Source organism: Fusarium mangiferae, assembly GCF_900044065.1.
Source record: "Fusarium mangiferae strain MRC7560 genome assembly, contig: FMAN_scaffold009, whole genome shotgun sequence".
NCBI lineage: Eukaryota > Fungi > Ascomycota > Sordariomycetes > Hypocreales > Nectriaceae > Fusarium > Fusarium mangiferae.
The window spans coordinates 1,651,663-1,668,286 of NW_024573929.1; the positions used below are offsets into that span (position 1 = coordinate 1,651,663).

General features: G+C 49.7%; 8 protein-coding genes across 8 annotated transcripts; 2 read left to right on the forward strand and 6 right to left on the reverse strand.

Moving 5' to 3' along the window:
- Positions 1-450: 450 nt before the first annotated feature.
- FMAN_08530 (uncharacterized protein) lies at positions 451-1,840 on the reverse strand (the record flags this gene model as incomplete). The annotated part of the gene is made up of 4 exons (XM_041835165.1): positions 451-666; positions 727-926; positions 979-1,270; positions 1,316-1,840. 4 exons carry the CDS (start codon positions 1,838-1,840, stop codon positions 451-453), a joined length of 1,233 nt encoding a protein of 410 aa, XP_041685356.1.
- An 800-nt stretch (positions 1,841-2,640) lies between these two features.
- Positions 2,641-4,680, forward strand: FMAN_08529 (uncharacterized protein; the record flags this gene model as incomplete). The annotated part of the gene is made up of 8 exons (XM_041835166.1): positions 2,641-2,850; positions 2,897-3,193; positions 3,243-3,971; positions 4,020-4,035; positions 4,083-4,153; positions 4,200-4,284; positions 4,332-4,494; positions 4,548-4,680. The coding sequence occupies 8 exons, from the start codon at positions 2,641-2,643 to the stop codon at positions 4,678-4,680; spliced, it is 1,704 nt and encodes a 567-aa protein (XP_041685357.1).
- Positions 4,681-6,163: 1,483 nt separating this feature from the next.
- On the forward strand, positions 6,164-7,071 carry FMAN_08528 (uncharacterized protein; the record flags this gene model as incomplete). Its single annotated transcript, XM_041835167.1, has 2 exons — positions 6,164-6,430; positions 6,481-7,071. 2 exons carry the CDS (start codon positions 6,164-6,166, stop codon positions 7,069-7,071), a joined length of 858 nt encoding a protein of 285 aa, XP_041685358.1.
- Positions 7,072-7,421: 350 nt separating this feature from the next.
- Positions 7,422-8,354, reverse strand: FMAN_08527 (uncharacterized protein; the record flags this gene model as incomplete). Its single annotated transcript, XM_041835168.1, has 1 exon — positions 7,422-8,354. One exon carries the CDS (start codon positions 8,352-8,354, stop codon positions 7,422-7,424), a length of 933 nt encoding a protein of 310 aa, XP_041685359.1.
- A 1,579-nt stretch (positions 8,355-9,933) lies between these two features.
- FMAN_08526 (uncharacterized protein) lies at positions 9,934-10,606 on the reverse strand (the record flags this gene model as incomplete). Its single annotated transcript, XM_041835169.1, has 3 exons — positions 9,934-10,274; positions 10,324-10,456; positions 10,505-10,606. The coding sequence occupies 3 exons, from the start codon at positions 10,604-10,606 to the stop codon at positions 9,934-9,936; spliced, it is 576 nt and encodes a 191-aa protein (XP_041685360.1).
- Positions 10,607-11,270: 664 nt separating this feature from the next.
- On the reverse strand, positions 11,271-11,594 carry FMAN_08525 (uncharacterized protein; the record flags this gene model as incomplete). The annotated part of the gene is made up of 1 exon (XM_041835170.1): positions 11,271-11,594. The coding sequence occupies one exon, from the start codon at positions 11,592-11,594 to the stop codon at positions 11,271-11,273; it is 324 nt and encodes a 107-aa protein (XP_041685361.1).
- A 295-nt stretch (positions 11,595-11,889) lies between these two features.
- FMAN_08524 (uncharacterized protein) lies at positions 11,890-13,179 on the reverse strand (the record flags this gene model as incomplete). Its single annotated transcript, XM_041835171.1, has 2 exons — positions 11,890-12,985; positions 13,031-13,179. 2 exons carry the CDS (start codon positions 13,177-13,179, stop codon positions 11,890-11,892), a joined length of 1,245 nt encoding a protein of 414 aa, XP_041685362.1.
- A 738-nt stretch (positions 13,180-13,917) lies between these two features.
- FMAN_08523 (uncharacterized protein) lies at positions 13,918-15,109 on the reverse strand (the record flags this gene model as incomplete). The annotated part of the gene is made up of 2 exons (XM_041835172.1): positions 13,918-14,010; positions 14,057-15,109. 2 exons carry the CDS (start codon positions 15,107-15,109, stop codon positions 13,918-13,920), a joined length of 1,146 nt encoding a protein of 381 aa, XP_041685363.1.
- Between the last annotated feature and the right edge of the window lie 1,515 nt (positions 15,110-16,624).

The window sequence follows — 16,624 nt, forward strand, 5'->3', positions numbered from 1 at the left end:
ATAGAGATGGTAGCGTGGAAAAAATTGCATCAGTGACAAAAAGTGGGCGGAACTTGGGTTAAAGCTCTCCCCTCCCTTGCAGATATAGTCCCCTCTTCCCCCCTCCGGATCCCCGGATTCCCAACTGATCCGAGCGCTTGTTTCCCCGCGTTCTTTGCTCTTTCGGTTTAGTGCGACCAGTCAAAGTTCGTGCTGTCTTGGAGGGATGGAGGGGGGACCCCTGGGAAATGTTGGCTTACGACTAGTCAACAGCCTCATTTGTTTGATGATTTGGCTGTGTAGATCGAGATGAGCAGAGTTTCTAGACTCTTCCAATATCGAGGTCAATGTGTAACTTTACGCGAGGCACTGAGGCTTTGAATTTGTGAACGGGCTACGCCGCAATGTCTTAGCTGACTCTTCGATTCTGACTCAAAACTAGCTTAACTTAGATCTCAAATCTCATCTCATCTACAGAACAGCCTTGTAAATCTCAGTCTCAACAGCGGCCCAGAGTCCCAAGACCTTGGCATCAGCAAACGGCAGAATCTGCGTGCAGACGATCCCTCCAATGCCGTGCTCGCGATCAGCCCACCACCAGAGATTAGCTAGCCCAGCCCACTGAACCGTGCTCTTCGATCGCCCTGAGAAGCCTCCATTGGTGAGCATGAATGTCAATCCCCAGCCCTGCAATTTCAATGGTCAGTGTGTCTGCTGAAATGCGGGGGAAGGGAGGGAGCGTCGTACCTGGGGTGGATTTCCGTCGACGGGGTATAGCTCGCCGATTGGGTTGGTCAGATCTGGTTTGGCAGCTGGGATGGGCTGACGGCTGAAGTTGGGGAATTTCTCGATGCTGTTGCTAAGCATGAGATCGACCGTCTCCTTCTTGAGGATCTGAGCACCTGTGTTGGGACATGTTCCGCCGTTGAGCAGAACAGTTAGGACCTCTGTTTCGATCAGCATCCACTCACCCGCACAACATTAACTATCTGCACTTACTTCCGTACTCTTGGGGCTGCGCAAACATTCCCGCGCCGCCGCTATGGAAGATTGAAGCGATTTCGCTCGCGTTGTCAGTCACCAGAGGAAGACGCTGGAGATGATCGCGCGTTCGCAGTGTGCCGTCTGCGTCGCGCTGATGCATGTGAGCTAATCTGGCGCGCATTTCCTTACCGGGAAGCATGGACATGCTTTTGATGCCCAGAGGCTGAAAGACGTTCTTCTGGAGATAATCGTTGAGACGCAGACCGCTGGCTCGTTCAAGCGCGATGCCAGCCCAGTCAATTCCGACCTGGAATGTTAGCTGATGTTGGAATGAGGCGGAAATTGAACTTACACCGTACTCCCAGCCCTCACCAGGCTGGAATAGAAGAGGAAGCTTGACGATATCCTCAATGCGACCGGAAAACTCATCAATACCAGCAGGATGGCTCCAATCCCTCAGACGCTCATTAAAAAACGTATATCCAAAGCCCGCAGTATGCGTCAGTAGCATTCGTAGCGTGATCAGGTTTTTCTTCTCCTCAAAGCTGCCATCAGGCTTCAAGACCTTCAGACTCTTAAGCTCAGGCACAAGATTCTCCAAATGTTCACCGTCATCAAGCTTCAGCTTTCCCTGCTCGACGAGCTGCATGCACGCAACACCAGCAAGCATCTTGGTGCACGAAGCGATCCAGAATACGTTGTCCAGCGTCATGGGCTCATTGGACCCGACACCGCGCGTACCCGCTGAATGAGCGAATATCTCGCCGGATTTGTCGACCAATACGACCGTGGTACCGGGAATACCGGTCTTTTGGTCGGCGCATGCATCGTCGATTATGCTGCGCAGCTTGGATGTCGCTTGGGCGGTAATAGGCATCTTGGGGCAATACAACGTAATGTGAGGTTTGAATGGGGGTTGATCAATTGTTACGGAACTGTCTGCGGTATCCCTAGTGAAGCTATCTATTTATACTGCTAGTCGCAATGGCGCCTTGATTCAAAGATAGTGCAGCCTTGGCTCGTGGCCCGCGCCAGCTCACAAAGGTTATTAAGTCATATGACAGGATACACCCGCATACAGCACCTTACTCTATTCAACCTCAACCCCGCCCCTCGCGCAATCTAACTGAGTTCTGTTGACCAAAAACACCAAGGATTCCAGTGTAGATCCCTTCCCTAAGCTTGCGGACCCGCACCCGCAGATACGAGTGCACAGACGAGGGGTAAACACAAAAATCAGACAGGCCCGCTCATCTTCTACATTTACTGAGGATGCGGCGCCGCGTGCGCTCGGCAGTTCATGGCGTCCGAGGCCCCGTGGGGTTCGATCCGGGGTAGAGCGTGCGGGGAAGACGACGTGCTGTAACCTCGCTGTGTCTCGTTTGGTGGCATTGCATGGACAGGAGCGAGCTGGACGTGGAGACGTGACGAGGCGGATGCGGGTACGCAGTTACGCAGGGCGGAACGGAGGCCGGTTGCTTTCACATGATGCTACTGCAGAGTTTCACGGAGATGCAAGGTGTTTCGATTTGATGAGATGCAGGACCAACATGCATATGACGGACGAATTGTGTTTATAAACTGGTCGTGTTTCCTGTAAAGTAAAAACATTCTCTCTATCACAAGCAAGTCTTTTCATCTTCAGCATTACTCTTCTTTTTAAAACAACATTTCACAATGGGCGAGCAGATTCCAGTTCACAAGAAGTTCAACACTGAGCTTACGGATTACTCCGTCGAGCATCATGGCGATCAAGGTGTCTATGCCGATAATCTCGAAGTAGACGCTCTCGTCGTCGGTGCTGGCTTTGCTGGTATTTTCATGCTCAAGACCCTGCGAGACCGCGGCTACAAGACTGTTGTTTACGAAGCTGGCAACGATACTGGAGTAAGTAAACCACTGCCAATCTGACCATGGAAGACTGACGGAATAGGGCACTTGGCGATGGAATTGCTACCCCGGTGCTGGTGTCGACTCCGAAGTGCCTGAATACGAATTCAGCTGGCCTGAGGTTTACGATACCTGGACTTGGCCTTGCAACTATCCTACTTACGCTGATCTTCGCGCTTACTTTGATCATGTCGACAAGGTCCTTGACATCAAGAAGGATATTGCGTTCAACACCGTTGTTGTAGGCGGCAAGTTCGATACCGAGAGCGGTCGCTGGCATATTCGCACTGCAGACGGTCGCGTCGCCAAGGCCAAGTATCTCGTCCTTGGAACCGGCTTCGTAAGTCTCCCTACAATGATCAGCAGCGACTTGAGAACTAACCTCATAGGCTGCCCGTCGATGCATTCCTGACTGGCCTGGCATGGACAAGTTCAAGGGCATAATCCACCACTCCTCCTTCTGGCCCGACGAAAAGGTCGACGTCACCAACAAGCGCTGCGCTATCATCGGCACGGGCGCCTCAGGCGTGCAGATCACGCAGGCCTGGGGTCCCGAGGCCGGTCATCTCAAGGTCTTCCAGCGAACCCCCAACCTCGCCGTCCCCATGCGCCGCAAGTATCCCTCCGCCGAAGAGCAGAACCAGGCCAAGAAGTTCTACCCCGAGCTGTTCCGCTACCGCGAGGAGAACTTTGCAGGCTTCCACTATGACTGGTACGAGAAGAACACCTTTGACGATACGCCTGAGGACCGCGAGGCTCTGTATGAGCAGGTCTGGAAAGATGGCGGTTTTAGGTACTGGGTTGCTGTGTACAAGGACAACCTGTTCAATGCGGAAGCGAACAAGGAGTCGTACAAATTCTGGGCCAAGAAGACACGCAACAGGATTGGTGACCCTAAGAAGCGGGATCTTCTTGCGCCGACGGTAGAGAACATGCCGCATTACTTTGGCATCAAGCGACCGTGCTTAGAGTACGATTACTACGAGCAGTTCAACAGGGAGAATGTGGATGTTGTTGATATCAAGAACAATGCGATCAAGGAGTTTACCGAGACGGGTATTACGCTGGAGGACGGGACGCACCATGAATTCGATGTCATTGCTGTTGCGACAGGATTTGTAAGTCACCCGAAGAATTCTTTGGTGGAGAGACGCTAACGATGATAGGATGTTGTCACTGGTGGTGAGTACGGCTTTATGAGGGAGGTTTGAGTATGCTAATGATTTTAGTGATGACGCAGCTTGGTCTTCAGAGCATTGAGGGCGCTGAACTCGAGAAGGAATGGAAGACTGGCGCGACGGTATGTATTTCCCCTCAACTCTTCATATCAGCTCTAACATGAATAGACCTATCTCGGCGTCACTACCCCCGGTTATCCCAACATGTTCCATATCTACGGTCCCCACGGCCCAACCCTTCTTAGCAACGGCCGTAAGTCCTCTGTCACCAGTCCTGTCTTCCTCACTAACAACCCCCAGCTACATCCGTCGCCGTCCAAGGCCGCTGGATCGTCGACGCCATCGACAAGATCAAGCTCAACGACATCAAGTACATCAACCCCTCCAAGAAGGCCGGCGAGGAATGGAAGAAGCACATCGTCGAACTTAACAACAGGACTCTCTTCCCTACTACTCGCTCCACGTAAGTCACCTACACCGCACAAAAAGAACGAGCTTTGCTGATGATGTGAATAGATACATGGGCGGCTCTATCCCTGGTAAGATTTACGAGCCTGTTTGTTACTCTGGTGGCATTCCTGCATACAAGATTGAGATTCGCGAGGCGCTTGATACTATGAAGGGTTTTGAGGTTGTTAAGAATAAATAGACTTGATGAGAGGGGTTTGTACTCTGGCTATCTCGAGCTCTTGCTGGAGTATGAAGTGTTGGTAGATCTTAGCTTTTAGTTGTGCAATTTATGTTTTTGTCCTTTCACACTATTGCATTCCATTGCATTGAATTGAATGTTGTCTTTGGCCTCCCTGTCTTGATTCGCATATGAAGTTTGGAAGCTTGCTCTGAGGCGGCTTGACCTTGATAGCTTCTGAATAAATATCTGGCCTGAGACATTGAGCAGCGCATCAAGTTCCGCCTCTACGGTTCTCAATTGCAAGCCATGCGCTTACGTCGGTGATGCGCTGGTATTACCATATGGGCTACTACCATGGTAAACGCGGTCTTGAACGTATCTTCATGTCTGCCCCAGCCAAGACACGCATGCACTGCGAATGTCGCGTCGCGTCCAGCTACATGATGCATCAATTGCCTGGTCATCTTCCAACGGTCGCATGTCAATCTCTATCCCGTCGTGTCGCGTTAATCATCCTGCACAGTAGATAACTATAGCATCTGCCCTCTTTCGTCAAGATTGTATCTGAGCCAAATGAAGCAAGTGTCCTGCGTATTTATACTCGAGTCATATCCCGTTAAATCGTCACATTCAATCGCACGCACGTCAGTTCCGCATCGCATCGTATTCCCGAGATCTAAATCTTGCCATCTTTTTCGCAATTGGAACATCTCAAGTTCTGACAGGCCGAACTGTACCTGCATTTTCTCGGTGGGTATGGTCTGACGGGTAACCCGGCTGTACAGGCAAACTTCGGTAACACGACGCGCAACTCGGCAATAGCAGTGTCCAAAAATAAAGATCCTTTCCTTGTCACAATTGAACGGATCCGTAATGATCATCGCCAATGTCATTGTATCCGATCACAATAGCATGTCCACAAATGTTTCATTCACAAATCAAATTCTTTCCCTCGGCAATGAAGGGGATAAATAATACCAGCCCAAATTCTCATTATGTCATAATCTCGGAACCTGCCAACACCGAACAAACCCCGTGAGCAAAGCCGTCCAACCAGAATAGGAAACTATGGGGAAATTACCCACAATTAACCGCAAAGTTGAATTTCTGTTACGAAATCGTCTCGCGAAGATGCCAATAACAAAGCGAGCCCGGCTCAAACGGCCTTGGAACGTATTACTCACTGTTCCTGCCCTGTGCTTTTTGCTGGCATTTTTTCGGAATTATGGAAGGCTATGGTGTTCATTTGGTGCATCTCCGCGGCTTGGGCCAGTGGTATAAGGGCGTTGGCCTGCTCTTTTTTCGCTGAGGGCATCGTCAGACATTCATTGAGCAGAGTTTGGACACGCGCTGGGACAAACAGACGCCATTATTACTAATTTTACGTCATATTTCGTGGTGTCATCTCAATTTTACTTCTTTCATTATCTTGAGGCGCGTTTCTCGTACATCGCCTGATTACCCCGGATTTTTCATCTCAGATCAGATCATCTCAGATCCCATGTCGCGCCTCAATCCGACATCGTGGACTTTCGATATTGATCGATACCTCAATCCATTTATTCCATCACCACCATGGCAACATGTTCCATATCCTGTCGCATACATTTTTGGATACCGACGCGATAAACCAAAAAGCATTGGGACGATCCTACCAGTAATATGGGCATTTATCGGCATATTCATCGCACTCTCAGTGATTGAATTGGCATCTGAGCGCATTCCCTCTTTTGTTGAACGAGGCGCTCCAATTATTGTTGGATCTTTTGTAAGTTATTTCCTACTATAGCTTGATGAATGTTGAGGCTAATGATGCAGGGCGCTGGCGCTGTTCTCGAATTCTACGCCATAGAGTCTCCCCTCGCCCAACCACGAAACTTCTTCGGCGGCCAACTCATCGCCGCAACAATAGGCGTCAGCATAGGAAAGCTCTTCCTCCTCAGCTCAAACTTCCACTCCATTCAATGGCTAGGCGGCGCCATATCCTGCGCGACCGTGACGTCCATAATGGCCCTGACAAAAACCATCCATCCCCCCGCCGGCGCAACCGGCCTCCTCGCCGTCGTCGACAACCGCCTCCTTGACCTCGGCTGGTTCTTCATTCCAGTTGTTTTATTCAACTGTACGATAATGTTTGGTGTTGCGCTGCTGGTTAATAACATTCAGCGCGCGTACCCGGTTTATTGGTGGACACCTGAGGACTTGAGGGGGGCTAAGACAGAAGCGCAGAGGGAGAGTGTTGACGAGGAGAAGGGGAGGGCGACGGAAGAGAGTGATTCGGAGAGGCATGAGAGACATGATGGGAGGGAGATTATTATGAAGCCTGGGGGGAGTTTGGTGCTGCCGCAGAATTTGTTCCTCATGCAGGAAGAGCTGCAGCTGTTAGAAGAGATTGCCAACCGGTTATAGGTTGCTTAAAAGTGTGCATTGCATAGTATTCAATTAAAACACGATTAATCTGGTCTCATTCAAACTATCAAAGCATTATCTCGTGACTCATTGGTCGTTTCTCATAAAGACATGTCATTCCCGTAACGTTCATAGTGCCAAACCAGTACATCGCCTCATCTGACCAACACTGTATCCCCAACGCTCAAACATTCTTTCTCCTGCAAAAAGCAATCAGGAATATCGTGTACTTACTCCAATGTCAAGGTAGTCTCTCTTCAATCTCTCAAGCAATCATCCTGTGAGGCTACGCTTCACCGTAAAGGGTAATCCGGTGAGCATCATCAACCAATCAACATGCTCCATATGCCTTAGTACAAGTCAAAAGGACTCCAACAACCACGGTCCTCTTCATCTCGAACGCTGAATCTCTCCACAAACCGCGGTGCGCCATGGAATCGACGTCCCCGCGAGACAGGAATGCTATTGCAAGGCGCATTCTCACCGTCACGCAGCCGCTGCTCATGCTGACGCTGGAGCCCGTCTACATGGCGCCGATACTGTCGCAGCCCGAATCGCTCCTCTTGCATTCGACGGCGACGGAGCATTTGAGCGTGACTAATCGCGCGTCGCTGGTTACCGCGATTGATGAAGAATTGGAGATTGCGGCGGATGCCACGACCGTTGATGCGGCCTCCGAGCGTGTTTCGCTGAGGACTGGTTCGAGGGGAGGGCGCGCGAGATGGGATGGGTCGTTCGAAGTCTTCGGGGGACGGCTGGGGAGGGGATAGGTCGGGTGCGGCGTAGAAGCGGGGGATGTCGTAGAGTGAGGGAGATCCTGGTGATCGAGGTACCCATACGACATCTTGGACAGTTCCTGGTGACGACGGCTCCGGCTTCACAGTGACAGTCTCAGTAGAGTCGATAACTGCCTCTACAAGATTGAATGGAGAGGGGCTTTGTGAGCGACGAAAGGGCGGAATGTCGTAGAGATATGGCGATCGAGGTGACTCGGGTGCCGCCAGAGTATCCGGCGACGAAGGCTCGGCCTTCACAACTGGGTCTTCTTTACTCTCTTGAACGTTGACATTCACCCCTTCAGAATCGGCTGGAGGGGGGGCAATGGAGGGGAGAAAGGGTTCATAGTCGTACGGATACCATGTTAGAGGTGGCAATGGAGCCTCTGGGATCACGCCGCCGTTTGCTTCAATCTGAGCGATAAGATGAGACATATCGGTTTCAAAAATCTCGCCCACATAGGCGGCCAAGCCTTGGTACATATAGTCGTAGTGTTCTCCATCCATTTTGATGCTGGGTCCGTCTTCAGCCTGGTGGGGGTCGAGGGATTGGCTGGGTTCAGAAGTTGCAGAGAAATGAACACGAGGGTTACTTGGTCTTGGTGTACTGGGTTTAGGCGCCTCGGATAGTAGCTAGAGTATACTGTCGTACCGTCAGAAAGGAAGACGAGGAGGGGTTGATGAGATATACCAAGGAGGTGAAGGATAGAGAAGGGTTTTGGTGACTATGAAGTATGGCTAGTCCCGTTGGGGGACGAGAGGCTTTGGTGATAGATCTCAATAACTTGAGATGCTGACGAGGTGGTTGATGGATAGTGTTATGAAGAAGTTGGTGATGGATATCGATATGTTGAGATGTTGTTAATGGATAGTGTGCGAAGAAGGAGAGTTATGGGATGTCGAAGACGAATACGAGATGCAGAAGAGGTCAGCTGTGAGACAGAGATGGAATCAGATGGAGCCTGGGTGCGTGAGACGCCAGTGCCAGTGCCAGCTGGCCCATTAGTCCCTGCGTCATATGTACAAACGAACACCAAACGGAGTGTGCCAGTTCCACTAGCAAGTCTTGGTCTTTATTGCTGCCTGCTGAGATGTCTGTTCGGTGGTTGAACACGGTTTACTTCCATTGTATTTATGTTCAGCGCTACAGCAAGCAGAACACCTAGAGTGGTTATTCTGCACTCGAACGGACTTGGTATGAGTAGCTTTTAATGACAAATATACCTACACTGCCGTTAAAGTCGTCGCTGTAGTGAACAGAGGCGTCGCGTACACTGACGGCCTTTGACAGCAGGTTCATTATCGCTATCGCGGAGCATCCTTTTTTCTTGTAATATGACGGTCAATATAAATCGACAACGAAGCGATAAGATAATTCACCAGCCCCTGAAGATATGTAATGGCGGACTTTCCAAGTAAGCTTGAGGGCTTTCTCTGAGGCACCGACGAGGCCTTATACCCGACAAGCCAATCAGTCTCCAGCATGTCAATCACGAATTTGCTGGCTTATCTCAATTCTAATTGTTTTATGAAGGAGAGAATTAGTATTTTCTGGATCTTGAGTCACTTTGTGTTCGAATGGGTCGTCACATCTGTTTCCTTGGCATCTCCCATGACCTACTGAATGGTGTATCTCAAAACACTCCAATTGGCGAATCCCTCCCTACAAAACCCGTTCTTGTTCCCGAACACGGGTTTGACAGGCGCGAAAAGACACCGTTACAGTTCGCCTGCTCTTCAGCCTATGCCCGTTAAAAGAAGTCATTGACAGTGCGGCCAAGGCGTTGACGTGACCGGCCCTCTCAAAGTGCGAAGTCCCCTAGTCGCTTAGTCTACTTCAACAACCCCAACAGCGACTACGCCACGGGTACATTCGTCGTCAACGGCTATACTATAAATATAGAATTTTTCTCGCCAGTATTTCATTACATACGTGTTTTTTAACCAAGTTCACATAGATTCGCGGTATAAGCTGATGTCAATTAGTGATCCTTGATGCTCCCTCGCCTACAGGCCGGCCAGGACAGCGACATCGATTTAATTACGAGACAAGCCTCATTCAATCTGACGCGGATATGATAAGATATTAAATAAACACACCAAGTGCAATAGCCGCCGCCGCAACCATACCCTTCGCCTTAGAACCGCTATTCTCCGTGACAGTAGCTGCAGCCGCTGAAGTAGTCTGACTCGCCGCCGAGCTCTCAGTACCCGTAGTTGTAGTAATCGCCGTTGTTGACTCTTCCTCAGATGTAGTCACAGTCTCGGAAGCCTTCGCTTTGGTAACAGTAGTAGCTTCCGAGGTGGTAGTCGAAACCGAAACAGTCTCGGACGAAACGGGTAGCTTAATTCCGCAAACAGCCTCAGCGTCGAAAGTGAAAGGAATACCGTGAGCATCGCAATCATTCGAAGATCTCTCAATTTGTTCTTTTCTCACAAATTAGTCACAGTTTGTCATTTTACAGGGAGTCATTACCTGGTAGGACGTTGTCTGCGCAGTTTTCGGCGATGCAGCAGAAGAACTTCTCGCGCATGTCTTTGAGTGTGCATACACACGCTGGGTTATCGGCGTTGCATTTGTTGGTGAAATACTTGAAGAAACAATTATTCTACACTATTATTAGCGCCGTTACCCTTAGGTTATAGAACTAACTCACGTTGCATGTAGCATCCTTGTTCTGCTTCTCCTGATCGTACTGAGCAGCCGCGAAGCTGCCCACGACGCCAAAGAGCATTAATATGTTAGATAGACGAGTCATTTTGTCGATACTGGTATTTCACGGGCAATTGTCAGAGCGAATATCGCGGTTTTAAGTAAGGCATTGACGCCCCTGATTGAACTTAGCCGGTACAGACGTTGATTGGTTGAAGAATGGGTCTGGAAATTAAAAGCAGGGGAGGATAAAACCCAGCGAATGAGGTTCAAGAATTGAAGACTAGTTTCTCTGTGCCTTCGCCGAAGGATTCATCATTTATTTTGGGACCCAAATGGCCAATGAATCGTGAGATTGGCTGGCCAAGACTGTTTGGGAGCCGATTAGCCGTTTTGAACCATGTGAATATCATCTGTCCCGTATTGGCTTCCTCATCTTCGCACTATGAGTACTCAGTGAAGAGTCTTGAAGTAGGTTAGCTAGGCTCGTATCAAACGGTACCCAGTAAGCGTCCATGAACAGCCAGCATCACTAGCGATAATGTCCAGAAAGTCTGACGTGCGTTGCATTTGCGAACAGCATGACTTGAATCGTATTGACAGAACAAGAACTGAGATGTTGACTAGAAGTCTTGATAGGAGCCCACGACGGAACAACATGTCGATCCAGTTCTGAAAGCTTCATATAAATACCAGATCTTTTACAACTTCTTCCCAGGGTACATCACACGCCAAAGGCAGACCTCCAATCATCCTTGCAGTTGCGGCGATTATATCACCCGGAACATATTCGACTTGACGCCTCTCTTCAATCCCTCCGCCCGGCCATTCTCATACTCGACTCCCGCACCTCCTCCATCACCAGACATACCCTCCAATTTCTCCCTGAGTTCCTGATCTAGTTCTGCACTCGTCTTTTTCCGAGGCGCCGTTGACGCTTCTTTGCTTGACGCATCTGTCGTTCCTGGTTGAGCTTGACTTGGCTGAGGTTTCGCAGCGTTGGGTGCGTTTGGTGAAGCGCGCGAGCGGGTTGTGTGAAAGGCGCTTCTGGTCGCATTTTCTCGGAGGCTTGGTATCATTAGAGCGCGCTTCATTTTTTGATGTTTTGGTGATGAGAAAATGAAGGTTGAAAGTCTGGCCACCAAGTCTCATGATGGGTTTTGTGATGACTAAGACAATACGTCATTGGTTGGAATTGACGGCATAATGCAGTCATTCAACATCGTCCATATAACTTCAGATAATATGAGAACGGCCTCTACAATAGCATGTTCTGGTCATTTTAAAATGCATTTCTTTTTCTTTTCCATCATAGGATACACTGTTGACTAATTCGCCCTCACTCTTCGTTTTTTGCCTTATCCCAGTTTTCATACACTGCGATGGCCTCTAAGAAATCTTCAGCAGCCATCCATCAGCCTCAGTCTCCCCCTTTGCATTAACGCCTCCCCACATCAGCACTCCCTTCCCATCCAAACACCCATCAGCCCCAAAGAACCCTCTCGGTCCCGGGTGCACCTTGCCTGCCTCCTGCGTCATCTCAGCCGGCGCAATCTCAAGTTCATGCCAACTAAACGCTCCCGACTGAACACCCGGAATCGTCTCGCGAATAGCATCCTTGACCCGTGTAGCACTGTAATCATCAGAGGGGAGTTGAAGAGTCCACATGTCGGAGTAGAACGGGTGTTCCTCGGTGTAGGCTTTATCACTAGAGATCGATGCGTCTTGGCGGCTGCCGAGGAGGTAGAGCAAGTAGCGACGCCCGTGGCCGGTTGTTACGGGGATCAAAGCGCTGCCAACGCGAGGGCGTGGTCCGGGGACGAGAGGGTTGGAAGGGAAATCGACGGTTGTCCACTCTGGAAGTGCGTCGAGAGATTCATCCTGGATTGTACCAGTCTTGATATAGTGCACCGACCCATGGACATCCGACTCAGCACTAATAGCATACAGCGTCCCCTCAACAAACTGCGCTGCCAAAGGCTCAGCAGGAGCATCAGGCAAAGGATGCCAAAGACGCGTTGTAAAGTCAAACAACCACGTTGTCTTAGTCCGCTGCCCATTCTCATACCCCCCATTAAGAACAAGATTATCTTTCTTGGCATCATAAAAGATCTGATGTCCGTAACGCGATTGGGGCGCTTTTCCAGCGGCGGTTATAGAAGACCATCGTGCGGATTTGGGCTCCCATTCCCAGAGAGTGAATTCATCGTCGACGGGTTCGTCATCGCTGTTTTGGCCGCCGTGAATAATGAGCGTGTCGCGGCGCGTGCAGGAGGCGTGGTTGATGCGTGGGGAGGGGATTTGGCCTTCGTCACCCACGGCTGGGTAGCATGCGTATTCTCCTTCGCCTTCGCCTTGGTAATCGCCGATGGATACAGCATGGATGTCGTTGTTGCACAGTTGGCCATCATCTTTCTTGCCACCAAAGATGTATGCCTTCCCATCGATGACACTGACACTGTGATGAGATCTCGCTAGGGACAGTCTATTTTCATCAGCTCCCTCCATAGCCACGACGCGAGGGACATACGAGTTATCCTCCTTCGGGGTCGTAGCGATTTGGCTCAAGACTGCAGTGAGAGGCTGCGTGGGACGAGCTACGGTCGCTGCGGCGCCGACTTCAAGGCCGGTTGAGACGACTTGCTCGACTGCGATGACACCTGCTGCTACTTCTGCCATTGTAGATGATGATTTGGTGAGATTGTGTTGTTGAGAAGGATTGAGATATACGAGGCTGAAAGATGACGGAGAGACATGACGTATGACGGATGCGGGCCATGACGTAATTTGTCGAGGGCTGGAATGTGTAATCGGCCGGAATGCGATTGATTGTGCCTTTTATGATAACTCAATATTCACTGTTAATTTAAGAGGCTACAAATGAGAAATTCATCGATGGTTTCTGGTATTATTGACTATGGGGAGATGTAATGCGAATCTGCAATTGATAGCTCACGAGCTAATGGTATCGCTTACCCTTCTGACATCAGAACCAATTCTCATGTCGCATCTAAAGACGCGAGACTCAAAAATTCACATTGTGCTCGTCAGTGACATGTGAAATCATCAAGATTCAATATGGAATGATATGAGAGTCTAATAGCGAAAACGGCAGCGAGCCAATCGTAGATTTGTCAATCTCCGGAAATAAACGGGCGTATGCCAATCCGTCGCGTCCATTCAAGACTCAGCGATCAACGCGCTAACAGAGACGCGCCACCAACTCATGATGACATGATGCTAAGGACGCAATAGTTATGCAGGATCACACAGTAAAAGTCACACTAAAGTCGGGACGTAAAGTGAGAAAATGTACGTGCGAAGAGCACTAGAATTAAATATGTACACTAAAGGTTATCGATCATCAACTCTATCTCAATCTATAGTCTAACGTCTATAAATCATCCCGTCATGCGCTTATTTGCTGCGACGCTCCCACTCATAAATAGCCATCATGAAAGGTCCCATACCGCGAGTATCGTTAGGAACAACAGGAACCTCAGTGTAATACTACAAAAGTCAGCCGAATCCACAAAATCACACGAGACAAACTTACCTCGAAAGAAGCATCACTGTTCAACGATCCAACCTCGACGGTTCCCTCCCAGGTAATCGTTCCATTGTTGTTCTTGGTCACAAAGTCCCGGATGAGACGCTTGTAAGCCTGCTTAGCAGGCTTGGTGTACGTCTTCTCATCGAGAAGTCCGCGTCGAAGACCAGCCAACCAGCCGTAGGTGAACATGGCGGAGGCGGAGCTCTCAATGTAGTTACCCTCTACACCCTCGTACTCCTTGTTCATGACGAGTTCCCAGAGCTGAGACTCGGGGCCTTGGGCGCGGAGGAGAGCGGAGGAGAGATTCTTGTAGTAAGTGACGAGACGCTTGTAGCCGGGGTGAGACTTGGGGAAGACGTCGAGGACTTCGATGAGTGACCAGATGTACCAGCCGACGGCACGGGACCAAACAATAGGGGAAGCGCCGTTCTCGGGGTCAGCCCAGACGGCGGTCTTGCTCTCGTCGAAGCCGTGCACGGGAAGACCGGTTTCCTTGTCGATGGTGACTTCCTGGATCTTATCCCACTGAAGGACAATGTCATCCCAGGCCGTGGTGTTCTTGGCGTCGAACTCAGCAGTCCACTCAGCGTAGAAGCTATCGCACATGAAAATGCCATCCAGCCACATCTGATCCGGGTACGTCGGCGAGCGATGCCAGAACCCACCAGTAGGCGTCCTAGGATGCTGGTTGATTCTATCACGGATGAAATCCGCAGCAACCTTGTATTTCTCCTCACCGGTCTGCTTGTACCAGTACAGCAAGTTCAAGCCGATGCGGTAGTTGTCAAGCGAGTACTTTGTCAAGTCATAGTTGATGATGGTGCCGTTGGGGTACACCACATCGTCCATCTGGTCGCGGTACCATGCGAGCAGGGTCTTGTTCTTGGTCAGCTCGATGGTGGCTTCGATGCCCTCGTAGACGACCGCGCGGCCGTACCAGTATGCGCGCTGGGTCTCGCGGTTGTTGCGGATCCATGAGTCGGCGGTCGTGGCGAGGAGGTTGTTTGCGAGGACGAGGTTGGCCGAGGCCACGGTGAGGAGGGTCTGGAACTTCATGGTGAGCGATGAGATTGTCGAAGTCGATGCCGATTCAATTACCTGGGCGTTGAACTAGGTATTTAAACAACGTTGCAACATCCGATGCGATCCACTGTTCATTTTGGAAAGGGGATTTTGTCCGTGTTCTAGCAGATGCTCTAACCAATAAGCTTAATTCTTTAACCTTGAGCTTATCCATTATCTTTTTTTGGAAGACGGACGTTTCATATTGATTAGGTCAATTACCGTGCACAGTTACATTCACCGCGGATTATCCCGGCGGACCGTTATTCTCCGCCAACCGGATACGATGGGATGAACGATCAGCGAAGTCAAGATGTTTGCCCGTTGAGTCTTCGTCCGAACTGTTCATTTGTGCTGGGCCGAATTGGGAAGTACTGACGGTTCACCGTTGGGGAGATTGATAGCCGCATATACGAATGAGCTTGGCGCGATGACAGTCGTGAACGATTATCCACCTATCGGACGGTCATTTTAAGGTATTAAGCTTGTCTTTTGACTTGTTTTAATTACGCTTAAGTCTGCTGAGCCTCTTGATGGCGCAATCCCCCACGATTGCCCCCAATATCTGCAAGTGCCGCGATTGAGGCCACGTTGGGTTACGCGTCGCGGATGGCGTAATGTTCCTGCATCTGTACTACCCAGTCTATCAGAAGAGAAAGCCTGTAGACTAAATGCAGCTGAATGGGGGTGAAACCCTCTTTTAAGAATGGTTCCATGAGCATCAACATCCCGAATCGCTGTCGATCGCGAAAGTAGCGAAAGATAGCATACGCAGGATGAAGAGGCTTGCGACACCAGTACCAATTTGGTCTGCTAAATCTGGTTAAGGCCTAAAAGGTTCGTACCGAATATGGGCTCTTAAATATTTGCATATCAAGTTGGACTAGCAATACTCCGACAACAGACGACCAATTGAAGCCGTTAATGGATACCAAGAGATGTTCATCCAAGCGCCCCCCGCCCCCCACGAACATTGGGGTGATCTACATAACCGCCCCTCTATCCTTCTTGGACGTGAGCTATATGCCATTGTTTTGGTCACATACTGCACAAGATGAACAACAGAAACACAGAAAAAAAGTCTGGGCATGGAATGACCGAAGTAGGAGTATTATAGCTTATCTAAAACAATGGGGAAAGTTGAGAACGTGACATATAGAGATCTAGGTATTGTGTAGGGAACACAAAATAGTCGTAATTAATTTATGTTGGCTAGTTGTGATACTGCTAGCGTAACAATGATAAACCTAGTACTCTATTGAACAAGATTGAATATTCAGCTGACCTTTATATACATTTCTCGCTTGCTACTAGCTTTCCCACTGGGTCACTACACAGATACCAAGTCACAATTCTCTGAGTCCCGGGTAGCTGAAGCTGGTCGATGTCCAGAGATGTCCGATAAGCCTTATCTTATCGATGTTAGAAGATAAGATAAACAAGAAATATAAACCGAGAAAATAAGTCATAATAAGGGCTGCAGCTTATGTACAATAATATTTCTGAGAA